The 26,371-nt window shown below is 36.3% G+C and overlaps 3 protein-coding genes across 5 annotated transcripts in view; 1 reads left to right on the forward strand and 2 right to left on the reverse strand.

Annotated features, from left to right (window-relative positions):
- glsb (glutaminase b) overlaps positions 1–2,986 on the forward strand; it is a 67,000-nt gene extending 64,014 nt beyond the window's left edge. For all 3 annotated transcript variants that reach the window (XM_073845769.1, XM_073845770.1, XM_073845772.1), the window contains one exon: positions 291–2,986. In XM_073845769.1, the coding sequence (XP_073701870.1) occupies positions 291–447 (157 nt within the window). In that variant the 3' untranslated portion in view covers positions 448–2,986. The remainder of the gene's footprint in view (positions 1–290) is intronic.
- A 1,196-nt stretch (positions 2,987–4,182) lies between these two features.
- Positions 4,183–13,205, reverse strand: LOC141340147 (signal transducer and activator of transcription 1-like). The gene is made up of 17 exons (XM_073845076.1): positions 13,149–13,205; positions 12,887–12,986; positions 12,612–12,706; positions 12,160–12,311; positions 10,115–10,273; positions 9,845–9,937; positions 9,687–9,746; positions 9,488–9,517; positions 7,212–7,302; positions 7,073–7,111; positions 6,908–6,991; positions 6,705–6,803; positions 6,481–6,616; positions 6,329–6,384; positions 4,888–4,979; positions 4,571–4,710; positions 4,183–4,478 (listed from the first exon to the last, which is right to left on the reverse strand). Exons 1-17 carry the CDS (start codon positions 13,203–13,205, stop codon positions 4,183–4,185), a joined length of 1,779 nt encoding a protein of 592 aa, XP_073701177.1.
- A 1,560-nt stretch (positions 13,206–14,765) lies between these two features.
- On the reverse strand, positions 14,766–26,265 carry LOC141340148 (signal transducer and activator of transcription 1-like). The gene is made up of 18 exons (XM_073845077.1): positions 26,056–26,265; positions 25,838–25,910; positions 25,532–25,626; positions 24,988–25,139; positions 17,722–17,880; positions 17,454–17,543; positions 17,303–17,362; positions 17,168–17,197; positions 16,949–17,039; positions 16,811–16,849; positions 16,634–16,717; positions 16,447–16,542; positions 16,223–16,358; positions 16,070–16,125; positions 15,693–15,784; positions 15,334–15,473; positions 15,053–15,241; positions 14,766–14,836 (listed from the first exon to the last, which is right to left on the reverse strand). Exons 1-18 carry the CDS (start codon positions 26,110–26,112, stop codon positions 14,766–14,768), a joined length of 1,710 nt encoding a protein of 569 aa, XP_073701178.1. The 5' UTR covers positions 26,113–26,265.
- Positions 26,266–26,371: the final 106 nt, after the last annotated feature.

Here is a 26,371-nt window from a genome sequence, read left to right on the forward strand (position 1 = left end):
AGATTACTAAAGGATCACTAAACAAAAAAACAAAAAAAAGCTGTTGATCATTCAGGTAACATACTGTAAAATAATTAACATTTTGCAGATTCTGGAATGGGGATGTAAACTTTCTACCTCAACTGTGTGTGTGTGTGTGTGTGTGTGTGTGTGTGTGTGTGTGTGTGTGAGATCTATAATAATTAGCATTATTATTATTATCATCATCTAATATCTATACAGTAATCAGCTGAAAGAGTTACAGAAAATATGTGGAAACCATGAAATTAACTAACATTTATGTCCTCCAGGTGGGGCAACACACCTATTGATGAGGCGACACACTTCGGTCATCATGAGGTGCTTGCGCTTCTACAGGAGTACAACAGTAAATACAACCCACCGGTGAACGCTGTCGCCGATAAAGAGAGCACCGAAAAACACCTGGATGGGATGCTGGAGACGTAACTATTTCCACAACCACTAGAGGACACTCTTCTAAAACGGCTCCTTCTCAGTATCAGTGTTTTTTCTAATCTTGTGTACTTTTTCGTTTGACTTGTGTATATGCTGTTGTGAGACGTTTTGGCTCGTTCCCAACTTCTTCCTGGCAAGAAAGGGTGTGAGTCATGATGATGGCCATGATGCGAAACGATTCTCAACAGACACTGTAATTGTATCCTTTCGTTGCTTGTGAAGAGTTGATTGAGGTGTGGGGAATGATGGGTAATGTCATTGTTGTCCTGAAGGCAAACGGCTGAACTTGAGAGCATGGAATGTTACCAAACAATCTATTTAGGAATCTAGGAGCCGTTCAGGCAGGACGCGTTCTTACATTAAAGACAGCGAGATTTGGCACAACTGCAAAAACGCTTATGACATATAAAAGCTGCTGGCGAACATATCTTCTTTCTTTATGCTGTGTTAAAAATAAAAAAGTAGCTCGGCAGAACGGAATGAAACTCAAGACACGTGTTTTTTGTGTTGGACTACTTATACAAAAAGAGTGTTTTTCATGTCTGCATATTGGAGTCTTACAGTGCCTTGCAAAAGTATTCATACCCCTTCATTTTTTTCACGTTTTGTTGCAGCATTATGTTAAACTGCTTTAAATTACTTTTTTTCCACATCAATCTACATCTCATACACCATAATGACAAAGCACAATACAGGTTTGTAACAACTTTGCAAATTTATTAGAAATAAAAAACTAAAAAGATGCCGTTGCATAAGTATTCATACCCTTTTCTGGGACACTCGAAATTTAGCTCAGGAGCATTCATATTGCTTCTAGATGTTACTACACTTCGAGTGGAGTTAAACTGTTGCAAATTCGTTTGAATGAGTATGATTTAGAAAGGCACACCCCTCTCAGAAAAGGTCTAACAGCTGAAAATGCATATCAGAGCAAAAACCAAGTCCTGAGGTCAAGATAACTGCCTGTAGAGCTCAGTGACAGACTTGCGTTAAGACAATGATCTAGCGAAGAGTTCAGAAAAAAATCTGCTGCATTGAAGGTTCACAGAAGCATGTAGCCTCCATTATCCATAATGGAAGACGATTGGAACAACTAGGACTCTAGAAAATGTCTGCCAGCCCCCATCCAAGCTGACAGAGCTTAAGAGGTGAAAAGGTGAGGCAAACAATGGCAGATAATTGCCAAATGCAGATGTGCAAAGCTTGTCACATCATACCCAAAAAGACTTGAGGCTGTAAAGGTGCTTCAACTATGTACTGAGTTAAGGGTATGAATACTTGTGCAATGTGTTTTATTTTTAATAAATTTGAAAAATTTGCAAATCTGGTTTTTGCTTTGTCATTTTTATGGTGTATGGAGTGTAAATTGGTGTGGGGAAAAACTAATTTAAAGCAATTTAACCTGCAACAAAACAAAATGTGGAAAAAATGAAGGGGTATGAATACTTTTGCAAGGCACTGTATATATGTGTAATTTCCCCCATATATATATACTATATTAAATCTTCCTAGAAAGATGTATTGCATTTAGCAAACATCAGTCGAATTTTGCTATGAATGACGATTATTATTAAAAAAACTATATGGTTGAGAATCAAGTATCCCACAAAACAGAATAAATATTTAGCTTACCACCTTATATTTGGCATACTTTATGGCTTCCAGTCTCCGCATCCAGTTATTTTTTAGCTCGTTTTGATTTTGCAAATTGGTGTCTTTCCATATTATTTTGATGTTTTATCTTAGTTATGAACTCACTGTAGTGCAAACAGTTTTATCGTTTAATGTACGTTGTTATTCTTCTTATTTCTCGGAAGTCGCAACAATTTCTTTCTGCATTGAAGAATAATCTCGCAGGCGGAATGCAAAAACATGTCCTGTGAAAAAATGCAATTATTTTTAAGTTTGCATGCATTTTACATGTATACACTTTGATTTTATTATACCTCGTCATTTGAAAATTTTAACCACTGCCAAAGACATCATTATTTTTGTTAGTCTTTACAATCATATGTAAACTTATATTTTGGTAGCCTATTTACATGCAGAGCCTCAAAAATGACTGAATTTTGTAGACAATGTTGTATTCTAAGAACAAAAGCGATTAAACATTGCAGTTTAGATGACAGGAAGAAGTCACATTATAAACTGTTTAATTCAAATCGTCAACACCAGCTTAATCATTAATGAATGCCATTAAAAATACTCATTATTTATAAATACAAGCCAATGCATTTGTGCAAACCATCTGTGCATTTACTTACAGTATATTTTATGAAGTGTTAAATGTAGTTTCTATTGTTAGACCGTTGTTTTAGCAGTGGAAAGATGATGTCAAACCTGTTCACTCGGACCAAACTATTTAAAAAGTCAGCTAGTTGAACAAAAATTAAGTTCATGAATGTAAACTATTATATACTGTGTCTGGCTGACTGAAGTTGTGTGTGTGTACATGTGCATTTAAAGCAATGGTATATAAAGATTCATCTTTGATGTGCAATAATGAATAAAGTTGTGGTAGTAATTACAATGGTGTAGTTTTACTCAAACATACAGTAGACAAAACTACATAAAACACTGAAATTCTGACTGGAAAAACGTAACCTGAATTTTAATATCTTTTGAAGAAGCTCACCATTTGATCCAAAATACATGAAATATGTTTACTATTTTAAATAGTAACTGCTTTCTATTTGAATATATATTAATATGTAATGTATTCCTGTTATTTCAGAGCTGAATTTTCAGCATCATTACTCCAGTCACATGATCCTTCAGGGATCATTCTAATATTCTGATTGGCTGTTCAAGAGACATTTTTATTAGCATTATTATTAATATTTAAAACTGTTGAGTAATGTTTTTTCAGGATTCTTTGATGAATAGAAAGATCAGCATTAATCTGAACAATATACACTATACCATTCAAAAGCATCAGTATGTTTTTTATTAAGGGAAAGTTATAGAAATTAATACTTTTATTTAGCAAGGATGCTTTAAATTGATCAAAAGTGATGATAAAGACATTTTTAATGTTACTAAAGATTTCTATTTCAGATGAAACCTGAAAAAAAAATCTACTCAGCTATTTTCAACATAATACATTTTTTGTTGAGCAGCGAATCAGAATATTAGAATGATTTCTGAAGTACCATGTGACAAGTAATCAATAGGCAAAATTGCATTTTAAATATATTCAAATAGAAAACGGTTATTTTAAATAGTAAAAATTATTCAGAATTAGACTGTTTTTGCTGTACTTTAAATCAAATAAATGCAGGCATGGCGAGCAGAAGACACTTAAAAAACATTAAAAATCTTACTGTGCAAAAACTTTTGACTGGTAGTGTAAATCTGTTCATGTTCAAGCTGAAACGATTAATACTAACTATAAGCAACAATAAAAGTGATGCATGTCTAGCACAATAACAAGATTATTTTCTTACATACATGCATTCAAGGTATACATTTTATCAATTACCTGCAATTCAAACCCATGACCTTTGCATTTCCACCCTCATGCTCTACCAGTTCAATACCTAAATCCTTTAGGTCAGACGAGTCTGACCGACCACTTGCAGTGTTGTACCATCTTGGATTTTCAATACGGGAAGTCTTTCATTCATCTCTCCTAGAAGTTAAAGAGAACAGTATTTTACTGTATTCCAAATGTCCTAGATGGTGTGTAAATTATTAGATGTTGCTATATTGTATTTTTTTGTGCTCTTATCTTATTTTCTTTCCTGTGCTAATCAGTTCAAGTGGAGGATCAGTGTTCAGTAATGGCTCATTAAAAATATGAAGTGTGTAGATGTGAATGTAAAAGTCTTTACCATCAGATGCGCTGGTATAGTAGCGACCAAAGGCAACGTCTCTTGGGATGTCTGGATAAAGGTAGATGAGGGGATTCACTGGATCCTTCTCTCCATCAGAGATGGTATAGTCACGGATGATGTTTGGTAAAGAGATTCTGTTCAGATCAAATTTAGTGTAGGGCTCTGTTGAACGTACCACAGCTTCACCTGTGCTGACATGATAATCTCATCAGAGATCTTTCTGACACACCAAGATATTTATCACAACATTGAAGATTCCAGTTCAAACCAAAACAAACCTTCTTGTGAACGCTCCACCCATGTGATGATGATTCCTCCACATCGAGAGTTTTCACTGAAGCGCAGAAGAAAAGTGCCTGGGAGTTTGTCACGCAACAAAGCCTTCTCTCTCTCCTTACTCAAAAAACCCATACAGTACCTGTACATAATATATAAAGCTTTGCTTCAGCTCACTCTCAAATCGGAAACTTATTGAAAATCTGCCTTCTCTTGAGCCAGGTTTGATGTCAAAGATGGTCAATGGCATTGGCTTTTACTTGAGTGACACAAGAGCAACATTTCGATGGTGAAGGTTAAGCCCCTTCAGATTTCTTACCCATCATTCCAGATGTTGGGCACATTTTTTTGAGCAAGTTCCAAATGTTCATATATCCACTGCCAGAATGAATCACCAGACTCAGAAGACCCCTAGATGAAAACACAAAGGTATTTTGTGCACTATAGTACATCATTAAAAATACAGTGGTGTGAAAAAGTGTTAGCCCCCTTCCTGATTTTTTTTTTTTTTTTTGCATGTTTGTCACACTTTAATGTTTCAGATCTTCAAACTCATTTAAATATTAATCAAAGATAACACAAGTAAACACAATATGCAGTTTTTAAATGAAGGTTTTTTTTTTATGAAGGTAAAAAAAATGCAAACCCACATGGCCCTGTGTGAAAAAGTGGCCTGCATGGCAGAGTTCTAAAACGAAAACCGCTGCTGAGCAAAAAGAACATAAAGGCTCGTCTAAGTTTTCCAGAAAACATCTTGATGATCCCCAAGACTTTGGGGAAAATATGACACAAAATACAAGACAAAAGTTGAACTTTTTGGAAGGTGTGTGTCCCATTACATCTGACGTAAAAGTAACACAGCATTTCAGAAAAAGAACATCATACCAACAGTAAAATATGGTGGTGGTAGTGTGATGGTCTGGGGCTGTTTTGCTGCTTCTGGACCTGGAAGACTTGCTGTGATAAATGGAACCATGAATTCTGCTGTCTACCAAAAAATCCTGAAGGACAATGTCCGGCCATCTGTTCGTGACCTCAAGCTGAAGCAAACTTGGGTTCTGCAGCAGGACAATGATCCAAAACACACCAGCAAATCCACCTCTGAATGGCTGAAGAAAACAAAATGAAGACTTTGGAGTGGCCTAGTAATCCTATTGAGATGCTGTGGCATGACCTTGAAAAGGTGGTTCATGCTTGAAAACCCTCCAATGTGGCTGAATTGCAGCAATTCTGCCAAGATGAGAGGGCCAAAATTCCTGCACAGCGCTGTAACAGACTCATTGCAAGTTATCGCAAAGGCTTGATTGCAGTTGTTACTGCTAAGAGTGGCCCAACCAGTTATTAAGTTTAGAGGGCAAACACTTTTTCACACAGGGCCATGTGGGTTTGGATTTTGTTTTCCCTTCGTAATAAAAAACTTCATTCAAAAACTGCATGTTGTGTTTACTTCTGTTATCTTTGATTAATATTTAAATTTGATTGATGATCTGAAACATTAAAGTGTGACAAACATGCAAAAGAAATAAAAAATCAGGAAGGGGGAAGTATTGTTTTACCTTGTCATTTATCAAGTTCACATCACAAAGCATCACAAATGCTGTAATAGCGTCTAGATAATGTCAGCTCTGCAGTATCATGTTCTCACTCAGTTTTGTTTTAGCAGTAAATCATGTGGTGACAGCAGAGGAGCACACAAAAGTGATGTAAAGAAAGTGAAAGCAACTTTCCTGTCTTTGTTTCAATCATTTGTATAAACTCACTTTATAAAATGTGTTCCAGTGGATGAGTGCTTCAGGGTCACCCTGGGCTTCAGGACCTGAAAATTGACAAAAAGAGAAAGAAACATGCTATCCATTGAACTATAAGTATTCACTCCCATTTCAAGAGGAAAATGTAAGTTCAAAAAACTGACCAAGAAGTTTGTCGGCCAGCATTCTCAGCTGCTCAGAGTTGAGCGCTCGTTTAGTGACAGAAGAAAACTGCCAGCTTAGGACTTCTGAAAGCTGCCCCCATTTCACTGGTGGTGGATTCAAGAAGAACAACAGATTCTGAAAGAATAAGATGGACAGCTAGAGTCAAAATGGAGACCTCAGTAGAATACAAAAACACTGATGATGGGAAAGGAAATGGCCTTACGTGCAGTTCACTGCAACACATGTTGTACCATAAGATGGAGCCCCAAGCGCTAGATAGCCGACTTACAGGATTCATCAACACCACAGGAAGACAAGTGATCTGTTTGAACATATGATCTGATGTTGCAGTGACAAGAGTTTCATGTTATATCTTTGTCTCAAATAAACACTGTATTTTAAGCTCGCTTTTAGCAGAAACTTTACCGACAAATCAATGCATAGTTCAGGCAGAACAAGCTGCGTGTCAAAGCTGATTAAATGCAGCTCCTCACACACAGAGAGAGACAACTGGGGAAAAGAAGAAAAGAAAGCCACTTAAGTACCAATAAGCGGTAATTAGTTTTAGGACTTCTACTTATTTTGTCTTACCTCTTTACTTATGTTGCTAGGTCTCTTCTCCTTTACCGACTGTGTTGATTAAAAGAGAAAAATAGAGAAAAATGAAGTCAGTAATTATAAATGATCATATTTATTATCTGTTGTAATATTTCAGTGTTTATCATCATACCAAATGACGGAACTCAGCTTCTAGGCATCCACTAGATTCATCCAAGGTCATAACTTTGTTAACATTAGTTAAGATAAGGACATTCCGAAATCTAGGACATTAAACAACAAGCTGTTGCATCAATGAGGAAATGTGACATGCATACAAAACTAAATGCTTTATATACAGTTAAAGGAACCGTATGTAGGATTGCGGCCAAAACTGGTACTGCAATCACTTTCAAAATACTGTAGAACGGTGTATTCCCTCCCGCTCCCCCCCTGACTCGAGGTTGCCAGCTAAGCTGCAGGATCAGGCTGCTAGTGCTACAAGGAGCTTCAAGTGACGAGTCCTACACAGTAATTTGTTTTTCTTCTGTTAATTATGTTTATGCTTCACAAGAGATGTTTTGCGAACTAATTATGTATCGCAAAAATTTACAGATGGCGATTAGCCAAATATTTCGTAAAGATGTACTGTAATACCACATTTCAGTCGGAACATAGATTGTTTTCATACCCTGCTAGTGGTGCGATATAAAGCTTTTTATGAACGCATTTTGCACGACCAACCGTGGGAAATCCACTGTGTACGGAAGCAAAGTTAGCCAAACATAGATGAATCTTACTTGTCCAGGAGAAAATTACCAACGATGGCGTCTATCTTCAAATTCTTCTCCGTTTTCAGCCGACTCCATCTTTCAAAGGCATATCCTATACAAATCCTATTTTTATTTCGGACTTTGTCACGACGTATTTCGGATTCATAACGAGGTCTTTTAGGTTTCGTAACGTTATACATGTAACAGAGCTGGCAACCCGGATCACAAAACTCTACTGACTTCGTGATTGGTAGATAGCTGGAGGGTGGAGCCTCAGACCAAAACACAAAATGACAACAATAACATCAGTTGAGGGCTGCAACTCTCACTTTTAAATGACAATATCCTGGCCGGACCACTGTTGTCAGTGATATAAGTATTTGAAATGAACATGATTTCTTAATGTCTAGTGACATGTCAGGGCCATTTTATGATTAACTGACATAAATTTCTTACATACGGTTCCTTTAAGGTCCAAAGTTTATGTACACCTTGCAGAATCTCCAAAAGGTTATTTTACCAAAATAATAAGGATTATACAAAATGTATGTTATTTTTTATTTAGTACTGACCTGAATAAGATATTTCACATAAAATATGTTTACATATAGTCCGCAGGAGAAAATAAGAGTTGAATTTATAAAAAGTACCCTGTTCAAAAGTTTACATACACTTGATTCTTAATACTGTGTTGTTAAATGCCTGCTGTTCTTCAGAAAAACCATTCAGGTCCCACAAATTTTTTGGTTATTCAGCATTTTTGTGTATTTGAACCCTTTCCAACAATGACTGTATGATTTTGAGATCCATCTTTTCACACAGAGGACAACTGAGGGACTCATGTGCAACTATTACAGAAGGTTCAAATGCTCACTGATGCTTCAGAATGAAACACGATGCATTAAGAGCCAGGGGGTTAACATTTTTTTAATTTATCAGGGTAAATTTAACTTATTTCGTCTTCTGGGGAACATGTAAGTATCTTCTCTAGTTTCTGAAGGGCAGTACTAAATAAAAAAAATATATATTTTGGAAAAATAAGAAAAAGTACATATCTTTATTCTGTTCAAAAGTTTTCACCCCAGCTCTTAATGCATTGTTTTTCCTTCTGGAGCATCAGTGAGTGTACATTACATAAGGTTCAAAACCTTATGTGATAGTTGCATATGAGTACATCAGTTTCCCTTAGTGGGAAAAGATGGATCTCAAAATCATATAGTCATTGTTGGAAAGGGTTTAAAAACGCTGAAAATTTTTTTTCTCTAAAGAACAGCAGGCAGTTCTGTTCAGGACAAACAAGAGACTCATGAACAAGTATCACTAAACAAAAACAAAAAAAAAACAGCTGTGGATCATTCAAGTAACAACACAATATTAAGAACCAAGCGTATGTAAACTTTTGAACTTTTGAATCATTTTTATAAATAAACTATTATTTTCTCTTGTGGACTATATGTAAACATCTTCTATGTAAAATATCTTATTCAGGTATCTTATTATAAAAATAGCATGCATTTTGTATGATCCCTCTTATTTTGGTAAAATGATAAACATTTTGTAGATTCTGCAAGGTGTGTATAATCTTTTGACCTCAACTGTATGTATTTTTAATTACGAACTGTGAGCAATAAGTTAATTTAATAATTTTAATCAGCATTTATTTGTATTCTTTGGATTAATGTAAAGTTATACATACCCTTTCACTGTATCCATCTCAGAAAAACCTCTAAATGAGAAAAAATATCTGTTAATACACAAACAATTGAAAGATTGAGAATGGTCTATCGATAGATAGATAGATAGATAGATAGATAGATAGATAGATAGATAGATAGATAGATAGATAGATAGATAGATAGATAGATAGATAGATAGATAGATAGATATTTACTTACTTGTCAATAGAGATTTTGACCTTGGGTTGAGAGTTCAGTTCAGGGAGTTTGACTAGTAGTCTATAGTATCGTAAAGCACAATTAAAGCAATTACAATAGCTGTCTATTAAAAGTAGTGCCATTACGGTGTAGATTTAACAATATTCTCTGAAACCCACCTGATCTTAACTCTGACCTGAACTGCATTTTTTAACACCAAGGGTCTCTTGGGATGTGTAGGCATACATGGCTGTTTCTCCACCACAAGAGAACTGAAAGACAACATAATAGATTTCATGTCCAGGTCTGTAGTCTTGCAGATGTAACACATCGCAAAATACATTAAAATTCCCCTGTGAACCCACAAATCCCTCCATCAAAAAATAAATATTTTTCTTTCGACAGGTTATGCCCGCCATATAAAGACACAGAAAGGTGTTGTGCCTCACTTTAATATAAGGTTTTTGAAGAGTGAAAGGGCCTGCTCATCCAGCTGGCTCTTGCCCAGAGTGAGGGGGTCATTGTTGTAGGTGTATTTCTGCACCAATTCCTGAACTTTCTTCAGCTGCTGACGGATCTGCTGCAGACACTCTGCCACCACAGTGAACCTGAAGAGCAATTAGATCATAATTACAATTAATTCCTTAATAAAGTGTTTTCACGACATGTCATCAATCGGCCATACTGGTGCTACAGAACGTTTTCAAAGCCACTGAACCGAACAACTCGCTGATTATTGCTGCTGAAAATGATGAATTATTGTCATGTTTTGGAATAAAAGATGTTGGTGGTTGGCCAAACTGAACCGGGATTTCCAGGGCAAGAGTTTTGACAACATTTGTGTTTGTTTTATCATTTCCAGTCAGGTAGGTGAAATCTTAGGCTAATATCTTAATTAATACTGCTCATACGTATCTTTATGTACCACCTATTAACTTTAGTTTGTCAAATATTGCGAACTTCTCTATATTACTTAGAAGCTTCCACACATTTTTTTCTTCATGGTTTAGACAGCATAAATTATCAGAACAATGTATTCATTCAGTAGTACATTAATCGTGCAGTCCATGCTGTTGTTTACATCTGAGTATCGCCAAGATGGCCGTGCATATGTGATGTAAGTACAAACTCTCTGTTTGCCCAATCATAAACACAAACAACATTGTTCTGGGCCATAAGTAAATAAATAATAATAAATGATTTTGAGTTTTTTTATATAATCCAGAAGCATTATATACATATACTATATTATATTCATATTAGTTATTTAAAAAAAAAAAAACTCATTATTTTTTACCCGGATGTTTGCAAACCCAACGAATCACTGAATCATTTGAGAGCCGAATTTGAATGAATCATGAATCATGAATCATGGCAACAATCTCGATACTTTTTGTAAACGAAGCCCAGTTCAGTTATGTGAACTTAATCATTGAAAAGAATCAAACGAGGAACAATCCATTTAGTGCTTCCCTCATTGATTATCGAAGAATATAACGGCGAAAATTTTAGTCAGTTGCTTACAAAACGGTACAATCTTATTTAAAAAGACTTGGAATAAAGGGCACGAGTCGTACAGACTGCCCTTGATACTTTTTGTCATTTTGGAGCTTGGCAGCCCAGTCGTCAATGTAATTATATTTATGGATGGTGATGTTCTTCAGAAATTCACCTTTTTAAGAGTGAGTAAATCATACAAAAACAGTAACATTAAAGGAGAACTCCGGTGTGATTTTGACCTAAAGTGTATTGAATCATGATACCGAGTGTGAACGTACCTTGCATATCTCATCTCGGTTTGTCCACGGTTTGCCCTGACATTTAAAACGAGACATTGAGAACTCAGAAAAAGCACCGGTAGTTTATTTACAAGTAGATTTATACAGACATTTTCCACCAGGAACAGACCGGTCGCCGCCATCTTAAATTTAGTCACGATAAGTCGAGTGTCGAGCACGAAGGAAACTACAACCTGATAAGTTGATAACCTGATAAATTCCTTGGTGCTCGACACTCGACTTATCGTGACTAAGTTCAAGATGGCGGCGACCGGATTTTCTCTTCCAGGTACTGTCTGTATAAATCTTCTTGTAAATAAACTACCGGTGCTTTTTCTGAGTTCTCAATGTCTCGTTTTAAATGTCAGGGCCCTTGGAAGTCTACCAATGAAGTGTGGAGCTACTTTGTGTCTCGTAAATGGCGTAAAACAGTGATTTATTTACATGGCTACTTCGATGCCCGATTCACTCTCATTGACAACCTGTTGTGAGCATCGGCTAACTGACCCCAGATTTCGGACTGCAGGACACAAACCGAGATTAGATATGCAAGGTACGTTCACACTCGGTATCATGATTCAATACACTTTAGGTCAATATCACACCGGAGTTCTCCTTTAATAACTGCTCTGTTTTGTTTGTCATAGGCTATTTTCTGTCTGAGGAGTGTCTCTGTCTTGGAAATATTATCAACAGCGCCTGCTAGAGGTTCTCACCAGTTTTGCAGCTGCTCCAGACAGGTGTTGTGTGGACCTCCGATACAAGCCATCTGCTGTCTCTTCTTCCACTCAGGTAACTCTTCTGATAGGAGTGTGAGCTGGATCTGCTCCGCTAGAGTCAGTGCATTAGCGATTTCTTTCATCACCATCTGCACACAATGTGTATACAGGATGCCATCACTGATTACAGTAGTCAACATTTGAAGTTGACTACTGTAATCAACTCATATTACGGCAGCAAACTTCCTTTGAATGAGCCTAATAAAAGTTGTCCTTAAACCAAAACAATACTACCCGTTCTAGTGCCAACTTTGATTAACTTTTTTTATCCACTTAAAATGTTGACTACTATATACTGAGAAGTGCAACATCAACCACATTCCTACAGATAATATTCACGAGGCCAAACTTTCATCTAGTTCTGCCAACAAGTGTATTTGCTGACCTACCTCTCTTTTTATGTTTAGGTCAGTAAACATTTGTTCATTGGCAATTTCCTCCTGTTGGCTCTCTTTTATTGCATGACCCTTTGTTTCATCATTGACTGAAAATATAAAGATGATAATGTGCACAAAACGGTCCTCTATGAAACATTTCTTCCAAATAAATCATAAATATTTAGGCTTTTTATATTCTGCATGCCACATTTATCAAAAATAGATAGATCTCAACTGTTTGATATGCATTGTCATTTGATATCCATTGTTTTACAGAGCAGAAATACTTAATATTTCTCTCATTTCATCTTGACCTTTTGAAGACTTTGTCTTGATGCCATACTTGTATTGCAGATCTTCCAAAACCTGAATGTCCTGTTCTATTTCCTGAAGAGAAAAATGCAGCTACTGTAGTGAAAGTTTCAAGATATCTTTACATAGTTAAAGTAAAATTCCCAAACACAAGAGTCTGTTTAGTAATTTAAGTGTCAGGTTATAAAAATGAATGAAGAGTGAGAGTGGAGTGCCGTAGTAATTTGAGTAAAATACCTGCACACTCTTCTTCAGGATGTTTACTTTATGGTCCAACTCCTTCTCTTGTTCCATCGTACTTCCTTGTGATGAGTCAGTTTTACCCTGAACATAATATCAGACGTACTTCAATGAAGTCTATTCAAGTGTGAAAAAGTGTGAACAAATTCCAGCTAGAAGTGCTAAGAGAAATTTGTCCAAAGTGCTAAACAAAATAAAATTATATTTAACATATCTTAAATACAATATTTAGAGAAAACAGAGCAGAGAGACATTGTGTACCTGTATGTTGTTAGGTGCTTGCTTTTGTTCTGGTTTGCTGTACCAGGAAGTTTTTGCAGCGTATAAGAGTCATATGTATGCTTAAAATAAAATGCTACCATATTACTTCTAAAAGCATAAACACTAAATAAATCTGTTGAAGCTGATATTAGTTATTTCAGCATTTCTTCAGAAAAAAAATACAATTTACTCCTGTATTTACAATTTAACTTTATGTCCCCATGACTTAAAACTGATAGAAGTAATAGAAAAATGTACAGATACTGAATGCAGTCACATGGTTTGATTTATTTATCTGGGATTATTAAAACTGACATCTTAAAAACGTCTTTTAGATGTTTACACACAGCAGAAGGTTTCCAGATCAAGCAATCTTTAACAGACATCTTGCAGACATGTGTGCTATCTGGGTATTTAAGTATTTACGTGCATAACACCCAAACTGACTGCATTTTATACACAATGTTGTAATCTGAGAACAAAACTTATCAAAAATAAAACAGTTTACTAGATGACAGAAAAAAATGTAAGTTATAAAAATCACATTTTAAACAATATTTAAATCGTCAACACCAGCTTAATCATTATCACATACAATCAAAACTCCTTTATGTATAAATGCTAATTGTTTATAAATAAAATATGCTGCATTTGTGCAAATCATCTGTGCATTTACTTATTTTATTAAATGCTAAATGTAGTTTCTATTGTTTTATCAAACCTGTTTACTTGGACCAAACATTTGAAGAAAGTTGAACAAAAATTAAGTTCATGAATGTAAACTATTTTAACGACACTTTAGCACTATCCAGTATTCACCGAAGCAGATATTTCTTGCTCATTTCTATTATACTGTGTCTGGCTGACTGAAATCAGTGTGTGTGCATGTGCAATTAAACCACTGGTATATAAAGATTCATCTTTGATGCGCAATAATGAATAAAGTTGTGGTAGTAATTAAAATGGTGCAATTTTACTAACACACTACATACAGTAGACAAAACTACATAAAACATGGAAATGCCCTAATTCATCTGAATTCAAATATATATTTCAAAAGTAATAACACATTAACCTCAATAATGAGCACAAGTCATGTTCACACTGAAACGATAGAGGATAACCATGACAAACAATAAAAGTGACATGTGTCTAGCACAATAACAAGACTATTTACCTATCTGCATGCATTTTATCCCAAATAACTTACAATGCATTCAAAGTGTACATTTAATCAGTTGGGAATCAAACCCATTTGCATTTCTACCCTCATTCTCTACCAGTTCAAAGCCTGAATCTTCCAGATCAGATGAGTCTGACAGATCATGTTCAATCATGTCCAAATCATGGTCTTTATTGACATGCTTTTGTACCATCTTGGATTTTCAAACCAGAAAGTCTGTCTTCATTCATCCCTCCTAAAGCTAAAATAGAACAGAAATTGATTGCATTCCAAATGTCCTGATGGTGAGCAAATACCAGGACAAAAACACAAAATTTAAGTGTCTCAGAACACACGCAAGCTGTTAGATGCTGCTTTTTATTGTAAAATATGACATTTCCCACTTTATTATTTGGCGATCATTGGTTAATAATTGTTCATTTAAAATAATCATAAAAATGAATGTAAAAGTCTTTACCATCAGATGCGCTGGTATAGTAGCGACCAAAGGCAACATCTCTTGGGATGTCTGGATAAAGGTAGATGAGGGGATTCACTGGATCCTTCTCTCCATCAGAGATGGTATAGTCACGGATGATGTTTGGTAAAGAGATTCTGTTCAGATCAATTTTAGTGTAGGGCTCTGTTGAACGTACCACAGCTTCACCTGTGCTGACATGATAATCTCATCAGAGATCTTTCTGACACACCAAGATATTTATCACAACATTGAAGATTCCAGTTCAAACCAGAACAAACCTTCTTGTGAACGCTCCACCCATGTGATGATGATTCCTCCACATCGAGAGTTTTCACCGAAGCGCAGAAGAAAAGTGCCTGGGAGTTTATCACGCAACAAAGCCTTCTCTCTCTCCTTACTCAAAAACCCTATAATGTACCTGTACATAATGAAGGATAATATAAAAGTAGTAAATGTGACTCATGTACTGCAGTATATTACAAGTCTTTTGAAGCCATATAGCAGCTTTGCTCTGGAGCATCTGCCTTATTCATGAGCCAGTTTTGACGTCAGAGATGTTCAGTAGGATTTGCTTTCACATGAGTAACACAAGAGCAACATTTCGATGGTGAAGGTTAAGCCCCTTCAGATTTCTTACCCATCATTCCAGATGTTGGGCACATATTTTTGAGCAAGTTCCAAATGTTCATATATCCACTGCCAGAATGAATCACCAGACCCAGAAGACCCCTAGATGAAAACGAAGTTATTCTACACATCATATTGTAATATTAAAAAACTAAAAAATTAGTTATGCAATAGTATAACAAGTTATTTTTCATCAAAGCATCACACATACTGTACTATTAAAGTATTTAGTTATAGTTAATATCTGCTCTTTGCAGTATCATGTTCTCAATAAGTTTTGTTTTAGCAGTAAATCATGTGGTGACGGCAGAGGAACACACAAACGTGTTGTTAAAGAAAGTGAAAGCAACTTTCCTGTCTTTGTTTCAATCATTTGTATAAACTCACTTTATAAAATGTGTTCCAGTGGATGAGTGCTTCAGGGTCACCCTGGGCTTCAGGACCTGAAAATTGACAAAAAGAGAAAGAAACATGCTATTCATTGAACTATAAAAATTCACTCCCATTTCAAGAGGAAAACGTAAGTTCAAATAAACTGACCAAGAAGTTTGTCGGCCAGCGTTCTTAGCTGCTCAGAGTTGAGCGCTCGTTTAGTGACAGAAGAAAACTGCCAGCTTAGGACTTCTGAAAGCTGCCCCCATTTCACTGGTGGTGGATTCAAGAAGAACAACAGATTCTGAAAGAATAAGATGGACAGCTAGAGTCAAAATGGAGACCTCAATAGAATACAAAAACACTGATGATGGGAAAGGAAATGGCCTTACGTGGGGTTCACTGCAACACATGTTGTACCATAAGATGAAGCCCCAGGCCCAAGGTAACAAACCACCGAACAACACCACCACAGGAAGACATGTGATCTGTTTGGACATATGATCTGATGTTGGAGATACAAGAGTTTTATGTCTTATCCTTGTCTCAAATAAATACTGTATTTTAAACTTGCTTTACCGACAAATCAATGCATAGTTCAGGCAGAACAAGCTGCGTCTCAAAGCTGATTAAGTGCAGCTCCTCATACATACTGAGTGAAAACTGTAAAAAACAACAACAAGAACAAAAAAACTAAATGAAACCCACTTAAATAGCAGTAATCGGCAGTGACTTTTACTTATTATTTTGTCCTACCTCTTTACTTCTGTTGCTAGGTCTCGTCTCCCTTACTGTCTGTTAATTAGAAGAGGAAATTGAGAAAAATTAAGTCAATAATTATAAATGATCAAATATTTATTATTTGTTGTTATATTTCAGTGTTTATCATCATACCAAATGACGGAACTCCGCTGCTAAGCATCCACTAGATTCATCCAAGGTCATAACTTTGTTAACAGAACCTAAGAAATGGAAATTTCTACATCTAGGGCATTACACAAGTCATTGCATCAGTGAGGACCTGTGACATGCATACAAAACTAAATATATTGCTCTATGTATTTTTAATTACGAGCGAATTAAAAAAAATTGAGTTAATGTAATGTTTTATACCCTTTCACTGTATCCATCTCAGAAAAACCTCTAAATGAGAAAAATATCCATACAAACAAACATTCCAAAAAAAAAAATTATCAAAGATTGTAAACTCTTCAGAAACATTTGATAAATAGATAGGTATTTACTTACTTGTCAATATAGATTTTGGCCTTGGGTTGAGAGTTCAGTTCAGGAAGTTTGACAAGTAGTCTATAGTATCGTAAAGCAATGAAAACTGCTGTCTATAAAAATCAGTGCCATTACAGTGTCTGTTCATATTACAATAATCTCTGAAACCCACCTGATCTTGACTGTGAATTGAACTGTTCTTAACACCAAGGATCTCTTGGGATGTGTAGGCATACATGGCTGTTTCTCCACCACAAGAGAACTGAAAGACACAACACAATAGATTTCATGTCCAGGTCTGTAGTCTTGCAGATGTAACACATTGAAAACACATTAAAATTCCCCTGTGAACCCATAAATCCCTCCATCAAAAAATAAATATTTTTCTTTCGACAGGTTATGCCCGCCATATAAAGACACAGAAAGGTGTTGTGTCTCACTTTGATATAAGTTTTTTGAAGAGTGAAAGGGCCTGCTCATCCAGCTGGCTCTTGCCCAGAGTGAGGGGGTCATTGTTGTAGGTGTATTTCTGCACCAATTCCTGAACTTTCTTCAGCTGCTGATGGATCTGCTGCAGACACTCTGCCACCACAGTGAACCTGAAGAGCAATTAGATCATAATTACAATTCATTCTTTAATAAAGTGTTTTTCCAATGTGTCATCAATCTGCCAAATTGGCGGCACAGAACGTAAAAAAAATGGCACTAAACCGAGTGAAACTCGCATATTTTGCTGATTATTGCTGCTGAAAATGTCATGTTTTAGGCTGTACTTATCGGTCGGACCAGCAAAAACAAAAAAAAAAGTTAACAAAACAATAAGGAGAGTGCATAAAAAGAATTTCCAGGGCAAGAATCTTGACAACATTTGTGTTTGTTCTTATAATTTCTGGCCAGGGTAGGTGGAATATTAGGCTAATATCTTAATTAATACTACTCATACGTTTCTTTACCACCTATCAACTTTAGTATGTCAAAATATTGTGCCATATTATGCTTACTAAGTCCTCTATATAATTTAGCAGCTTCCACACGTTTTTTCCGTAGTTTAGACAGCATAAATTAGTTTTCTTAATTTATTCATGTTTTATGTTTTGTAGATAGGTATTATGTAAATATGTGTATTAGGGAAAACTGATTGTTATTGAATAATGGAGAAGGGGTAGGTTTTAATAAGCTTAAGCTTCATCCTACTCCTTTTTGGACATGTTGGTTTCATATTATTATTATAAATTGTTTGGTTTGTTTGTCTTTTTACTTTCTTATTTTCTCTCAGTTTAATTTCTTGTTACTTGTTTTATGTTTATGTTCGAAATAAAGCATTATCTATCTATCTATATCTATCTAGAACAATGTATTCAGTAGTTCATTTACATTTACATCCAAGTATCGCCAATATATATAATATAAAAACCACATAATTATCTCGTTAAAATGACATCTTTTCTCGCAAAAACAAGATGTTATGTCGTTAAAACGACATCTTTTCTCGTAAAAAAGAGATGTTATGTCGTTAAAACGACATCTTTTCTCATAAAAACGACAATTATCTCGTTAAAACGACATCTTTTCTCGCAAAAACAAGATGTTATGTCGTTAAAACGACATCTTTTCTCGTAAAAAAGAGATGTTATGTCGTTAAAACAACATAATTTTCTCGTTAAAACGACATCTTTTCTCATAAAAACGACATAATTATCTCATTAATGCTGCCTTCATGTGCTATCGTAATTATGGTAAATACCAAAATCCGACATCTAAATTGCACATGAACACCCACTCATGTTGTAATTTCCACTGGAAAGCTCGAAATTTTTTATGATACCCGAGTTGCCGAGATGGGATAAACTTTGACCTTTCAACATAGCGGACAGCAACGAAACTATACTGAATGGTAAACATTGCATGATGTTAAAAGTTAAAAAAAACTTATATAGGCTATATAAAATATATATACTTATATAGGCTTATATAAAAACTTATATAGGCTAGCTAAAACAGAACCATTAATTAGTATTGTCTTTAAAAAAACTATACTATTCATGATCAATAAGATATACAGCCTATCATTTATCGTTTGCGTTTTGATGCATCCTCTTCTTCCTGTAGCAGATGCATTAGGGAGTTTATAACCGTTTTAAAACTTTTACCCAAGTAGCATGTGAGGACAAATTCCGAGTCCGCCATATGTTTGTCTTCACTACGACAACAAAAGCACCTGAACACGACACACTGGTAATTTCCACTTCACAAGTGGAAAGCATCATCTTTCCCATATCACATGAAGGCAGCATAAAACGACATCTTTTCTCGTAAAAACGACATAATTATCTCGTTAAAACAACATAATTTTCTCGTTAAAACGACATCTTTTTCTCTAATAACAACATATTATGTCATAAAAACGATCTGATGTTCCTGTTACAGATGATATGATTATATTATGTGAGTGAGCTTTTGTCCGCGCTGCCTTCACCACAGTCCTGACCTAAAGGAGGATGCACGCTGCCGATCGAGGTTATATAGAAATACACTTTTTTAATCATTTTAATGTAGCCTAATGTTTTCAATTGTAGCGTCATGTTTATTGGATTAATCTCCAATCTGTCTACAATAACTGCCCACAGACCCAGAGGATTTAAGATGATCATATCAAAACTCGCTTGGAATATTATTTGGATGAATAAAGTTGGATTTTACAGAACATTTAAATACTAACAGAAATAAATAAAATAAAAATGACACACGGTTTGATCGTGTTATGATGATGATTTCGTTCTGTTTAAAAATGAAAAATAAATAAAGCCAGATTTTTATTTATTTATTTATTTTTGTTCATGAAAAGAGTGCTTATGCTTTAATATTTGTGCGTGAGCGGCCCTGAAAAGCCACTTTTCAACTCAGCCTACTGTCTGTCCCATCATGCAGAATAAATGTTCGTCTGATGTACCGCTCTGCAAATTAGTCACAATAACGTTTCTTTGCAAGTCTCATATAAGCGCAACACTGCATTAATCCTAGGGTTGCCACCCGTCCCTTAAAATACGGAATCGTCCCGTATTTGAGAATGAAATTGCGCGTCCCGTTTTGAATCAATACGGGACGGGTTTTGTTCCGTATTTTTAAAGGAACCGTATGTAAGAAATTTATGTCAGTTAATCATAAAATGGCCCTGACATGTCACTAGACATTAAGAAATCATGTTCATTTCAAATACTTATATCACTGACAACAGTGGTCCGGCCAGGATATTGTCATTGTAAGTGAGAGTTGCAGCCCTCAACTGATGTTATTGTTGTCATTTTGTGTTTTGGTCTGAGGCTCCACCCTCCAGCTATCTACCAATCACGAAGTCAGTAGAGTTTTGTGATCCGGGTTGCCAGCTCTGTTACAGCTGCGGCTATACGAACGTGTCGGATAAAACATGTATAACGTTACGAAACCTAAAAGACCTCGTTATGAATCCGAAATACGTCGTGACAAAGTCCGAAATAAAAATAGGATTTGTATAGGAGATGCCTTTGAAAAATGGAGTCGGCTGAAAACGGAGAAGCATTTGAAGATAGACGCCATCGTTGGTAATTTTCTCCTGGACAAGTAAGATTCATCTATGTTTGGCTAACTTTGCTTCCGTACACAGTGGATTTCCCACGGTTGGTCGTGCAAAATGCGTTCATAAAAAGCTTATACCGCACCACTAGCAGGGTATGAAAACAATCTATGTTCCGACTGAAATGTGGTATTACAGTACATCTTTACGAAATATTTGGCTAATCGCCATCTGTAAATTTTTGCGATACATAATTAGTTCGCAAAACATCTCTTGTGAAGCATAAACATAATTAACAGAAGAAAAACAAATTACTGTGTAGGACTCGTCACTTGAAGCTCCTTGTAGCACTAGCAGCCTGATCCTGCAGCTTAGCTGGCAACCTCGAGTCAGGGGGGAGCGGGAGGGGATACACCGTTCTACAGTATTTTGAAAGTGATTGCAGTACCAGTTTTGGCCGCAATCCTACATACGGTTCCTTTAATCGTTTTTTTAAAGCAGCGTCTCATGCAAATCATCCCAGACGCATTTTATGGAGATGCCTCCTTTCCTGCTTTTGATTGGTACTTGATGTCATCGTTAGTTTGATTGGTCTTTTTAGGTGTCCAGTGAGGAGGGCGGGTCTTTTAACCCTTTAGAACAGGGGTCTCAAACTCGCGGCCCGCGGGCCAATTGCGGCCCGCAGGACGATATTTTGTGGCCCCCGCCGTAATATGAAAGTTTAATGTTACTGCGGCCCGCGAGTTTAATATGTATGGCACTTAACAGTGTTGTGTGCGGAGCTGCGCGAACCTACCAATCACAGTGGGGTATATGGCTCTTGGGGGCGGGCCGAGCTTGACGCAAGCAGAGAAACATTTCTCAATGAGTGAAAGTTACAGCAGCGTTGCCATAGAGTGTTTTCTTGCCGCGTTTCTATTGGGCACACGCAGACATTTGTCCCAGCGCACTGCGTTCACAACACTTCAAAAAAAGTTTTTTTAAGTTGCTGCCCAGTGGGACATTATACGACGTAGGCCTATATACATTACGTATATAAATGTATATAAATATATATTAATTTAGGGCTGCAACAACTACGACAACAACGATAATTCTGTGTAAATTACACAGCACGTTCTTCAAAACTCTTGTGTAATCATAAATAGCATTAATGATACGTTATCTGTATATGAGACGGGCTTCCATAATATAGTCTTTTATTAATTTGTACCAAATTATTTTTGTTTGTCTGCAGCAACACTTTAATGCAGAATCGTGATCCAAACATAAATAGCCTAAGTTAGAGGATTATAAATAAATGAATGCACGTCAAATTTGTGTTTGTTTGTAGCAGTGTTGTAGTCGAGTCACCAACTGTCGAGTCCGAGTCGAGTCTCGAGTCCCAGTGTTCGAGTCCGAGTCCAAGTCCGAGTCACCAAAGAAGAGTCCGAGTCGAGTCCAAGTCGAGTCACCTTTACCAGAGTTCGAGTCCGAGTCGAGTCTCAAGTCCCCAGAGTTCGAGTCCGATTCGAGTCTCAAGTCCCGTATTCGAGTCTGAGAGTTCCGTCTCCACTCTGGGACCTTCAAAAAACTGATAAAATGTATTAAAGAGGTTCTACATTAAACAAAAATTACACCACTGTCAGAATTGCAAAGGGGGTTTATTTATGTTTAAGAAAACAATTTATTTTCCACTGAAGAAAAAAAAAGATCCTGGATGGCAGTGGGAGGAGTACATGATTAGGAAATTTCCATTTTTGTGTGAACTAATTCTTTAACACTGTATTACAGAAATACACTTAGCAAAAAAAAAAAAAAAGAAACCTGCATATTACAGGACACTGTATTTTAAAGATACTTAAAACGTAAAAATCAGTACGATATGCAGAGAGAGAGAGAGAGAGAGAGAGAGAGAGAGAGAGAGAGAGAGAGAGAGAGAGAGAGAGATTGTGTGTGTGACCGAATTATTTAACGTGTGCGTGCACGCGTGTGTGTGACGGCAAGCGACTGGTCAGAAAGCAACGTGTAACGTTAGTTTGATATGTTTCTTGTCGACACCACAGGATTTTAAGAGTCAAAATTGCAAAAAAAAATGTTTAATCTGACACAGTGACTATCGCAACAGACAAATATCGCAAAAATCTGATCTGGCACAGAGACTAGTAACGTTAAGTTATCAACAGACAAAAAAAAAATGCTGTAATCTGAACCAGACATACATTATCGCTAGCTTCTTCTGTTTGTTATCATATATGCATTAGTCAATAATATTTTTTTGAAAAAAGCTAACGTTAGGCAATGGAAAGCATTTTACTTTCTTTTCTGGGTGCATCCGTGACAGGTGTCTGTTAACGTTTGAGGTTGTCCCTGTCTTTTCCTCAATTGAGCGATTACACACACAACATTTAGCGCTGCTCTTTCCAGCATTAGAAGCAAAATTCGCCTAGGCGAACTTCACATTTACATTAACATTAACATTCAGCCCGCGAATCATGCATCATGCATTGTACGAGCGTAAAAGTGAGTGACGTCAGTGAGTGTGTTGTCAAGCAAAGAGAGCGAGAGGTAGCAGTGTCTGTGAAGGGAGATCGCGGCCGGTCTTGGGCACCAAACAGGAAAAGTGTAACACCTTATATAATTTTTTTTATAACATATTTAGTCAAAAACAAAGTGATGAATGCTCAAGTCCGATTGTATATATCCTCGAGTCCGAGTCCAAGTACGAGTCATCAATCCGCGAGTCCAAGTCGAGTCACAAGTCCAGAGAGTGGATTCTCGAGTCGGACTCGAGTCCAAAGAATAGTGACTCGAGTCGGACTCGAGTCCGAGTCCAGGACTCGAGTACTCCATCACTGGTTTGTAGTAAAACCGTTAATTTCGTAAGAAACATTAATGCAACTAAATACAGTATTTCTTCAGTAATAGTACTTTGTCCAGCGGGTGTCGCTAGCGTGCCGCTCCCTTCTGCTCCGCTGCTTGGCACATGCGAAGAAGTAATTCAGGTTCTCTCACTGATAGGAGAGAAGTCAGTCCTTATTACGAGCTATTAAGTCATTAATATGAGAGCGTTTCTCATTATTTTGACATACAGAATCATATCGCTCTAACAATAAGCCCCGCCCCCTGGGATTTGCATACAAGTTGACTTTGAAAATGAAAACGAAAATGAAAACTGTGAAATAAAAGAGACAATAAAACGAAAAATGGATTTTATATTTCGATTTTAATTGTGTCAGTATTATTGCATGAGAATTAATAAAAAGCTTTGTAAAACCTGGATTTGCATTTTCTTTTTCACATTTACCTTTTCATTTTAAGATTGGCAGCTTTGACTCGAGATTGCAGTGAAAATGAAATGTCAAATCACCAACTGCACTTTATTTTTCAATTTGTCAGGGAAACTGCATTGTCACAGTGAAAATAAAAATGAAAATAAAATCATTTCATTTCGTTTTCAATTTTGGCACATATTTTGCGTATAGCTTTTTATAATGAAATTGTTAATCTGGTTTTCATTTTCATTTTTAGAATTAAACTGATTTATTTAAAATTGGCAGAAAATGCCTTCCATACACTTGCCTGCCCGAGTAGCGTTTCAAAGATGGCCGCCGACGTTAAGAAAACCTTCCTGGCTAACCAATGGGGAACCAAAAACTAAAGTTCCCAGAACGTTCTGGGAACCAAAAATTGTTAGATGGGATGTTGTTGCTAACCTGATCGAATCATTGAATCAGTTGAGAGCCAAATTAGTCATGAATCATGGCAATAGTTTACCATCACGATGCTTTTTGTAAATGAAGCTCAGTTCGGTTATGTGAACTGAATCATTGAAAAGAATCAAACTTACTGCTACTTCCCTCATGGCTTACGGCAGATTTTCATTAAATGTAACGACGTAACTTCAGTCAGTTGCTAACGCTATGAAAACTTGGAATAATGGGCACGAGTCGTACAGACTGCTGATGATACTTTTTGTCATTTTGGAGCTTGACAGCCCAGTCGTCAGTCAATGTAATTATACTTGTGGATGTCCTTCAGAAATGCACCTTTTTCAAAACAGAGTGAGTAAATGATACGAAAACAGTAGCATTATAAAAATTGCTCAGTTTTGTTTGTCATTAGGCTATATTCTGCCCAGGAAATATTATCAACAGCGCCTGCTAGAGGTTCTCACCAGTTTTGCAGCTGCTCCAGACAAGTGTTGTGTGGACCTCCGATACAAGCCATCTGCTGTCTCTTCTTCCACTCAGGTAACTCTTCTGATAGGAGTGTGAGCTGGATCTGCTCCGCTAGAGTCAGTGAATTAGCGATTTCTTTTATCACCATCTGCACACAATGTGTATACAGGATGCCATCACTGATTACAATAGTCAACATTTGAAGTGGATCAAAAAAGTTAATCAAAAAAGTTGTCCTAGGACAAGAACGGGTATTGTTTGGTTTTAGGACAGCTTGATGAAAGGTTTAGATCCACTTCAAATGTTGACTAATGTATACAACATAACAAATCAGTAGATTTGAGATGGATCAAAAAAAGTTGAATAAAAGTTGTCCTAAAACAACTTAGGCCAACTTTGATTAACTTTTTTGATCTACTTCAAATGTTGACTACTATATACTGAGTGCAACATCAACCACATTCCTACAGATAATATATTCATATATTCATGAGGCCAAATTGCATCTAGTTCTGCCTGCAAGTGTATTTGCTGACCTACCTCTCTTTTTATGTTTAGGTCAGTAAACATTTGTTCATTGGCCATTTCCTCCCGCTGGCTCTCTTTTGTTGCATGACTCTTTGTTTCATCATTGACTGAAAATATAAAGATGATAATGTGCACAAAACTGTCCTCTATGAAACATTTCTTCCAAATAAATCATAAATATTTAAGCTTTTTATATTCTGCATGCCACATATATCAAGAATAGATAGATAGATCTCAACAGTTTGATATGCATCTTCATGTGATATCCATTGTTTTACAGAGCAGAAATACTTAATATTTCTCTCATTTCATCTTGACCTTCTGAAGACTTTGTCTTGATGTCATACTCGTATTGCAGATCTTCCAAAACCTGAATGTCCTGTTCTATTTCCTGAAGAGAAAAATGCAGCTATACTGTAGGGAAAGGTTCAAGATATCTTTACATAGTTAAATACCCAAACACAAGAGTTTGTTGGGTTGACTTAAGTTAAGTCTCATGCTTAAAGTCTCGTGCTGTAGTAATTAAAGTAAAATACCTGCACACTCCTCCTCAAGTTGTTTACTTCATGGTCTAACTCCTTCTCTTGATCCATTGTATTTACCTGTGATGAGTCTATTTAACCCTGAACATAATATCAGACATACTTCCAACCTTCAAAGTTTCAACTAGAAGTGCTAGGAGAAATTTGTCCAAAGTGCTAAACAATATCAAATTATATTTTAAATCTTAAATGCAATATTTAGAGAAAACAGAGAAGGAAGGCATTGTGTACCTGTATGTTGTAGGTGCTTGGTTTCGTTTTGGTTTGCTGTACCAGGAAGTTTTTGCAGCATATAAGAGTCATGATATAT

This window comes from Garra rufa, chromosome 8 (assembly GCF_049309525.1).
Source record: "Garra rufa chromosome 8, GarRuf1.0, whole genome shotgun sequence".
NCBI lineage: Eukaryota > Metazoa > Chordata > Actinopteri > Cypriniformes > Cyprinidae > Garra > Garra rufa.

What these genes read in the sequence shown, in the direction of transcription:
- LOC141340147 (XM_073845076.1), bottom strand. Translation starts at nt 13,205, where the DNA reads ATGGAACAAGAGAAGGAGTTGGACCATAAAGTAAACATCCTGAAGAAG. An exon ending in TCCTGAAGAAGAGTGTGCAG is followed by an intron (nt 12,987 to 13,148) that starts GTATTTTACTCA and finishes TTTTCTCTTCAG; the next exon opens with GAAATAGAACAGGACATTCA. An exon ending in ACTGGAACACATTTTATAAA is followed by an intron (nt 4,980 to 6,328) that starts GTGAGTTTATAC and finishes GTTTTCATCTAG; the next exon opens with GGGTCTTCTGAGTCTGGTGA.
- LOC141340148 (XM_073845077.1), bottom strand. Translation starts at nt 26,112, where the DNA reads ATGGATCAAGAGAAGGAGTTAGACCATGAAGTAAACAACTTGAGGAGG. An exon ending in ACTTGAGGAGGAGTGTGCAG is followed by an intron (nt 25,911 to 26,055) that starts GTATTTTACTTT and finishes TTTTCTCTTCAG; the next exon opens with GAAATAGAACAGGACATTCA. An exon ending in TTCAAAAAACTTATATCAAA is followed by an intron (nt 17,544 to 17,721) that starts GTGAGACACAAC and finishes TGTGTCTTTCAG; the next exon opens with TTCTCTTGTGGTGGAGAAAC.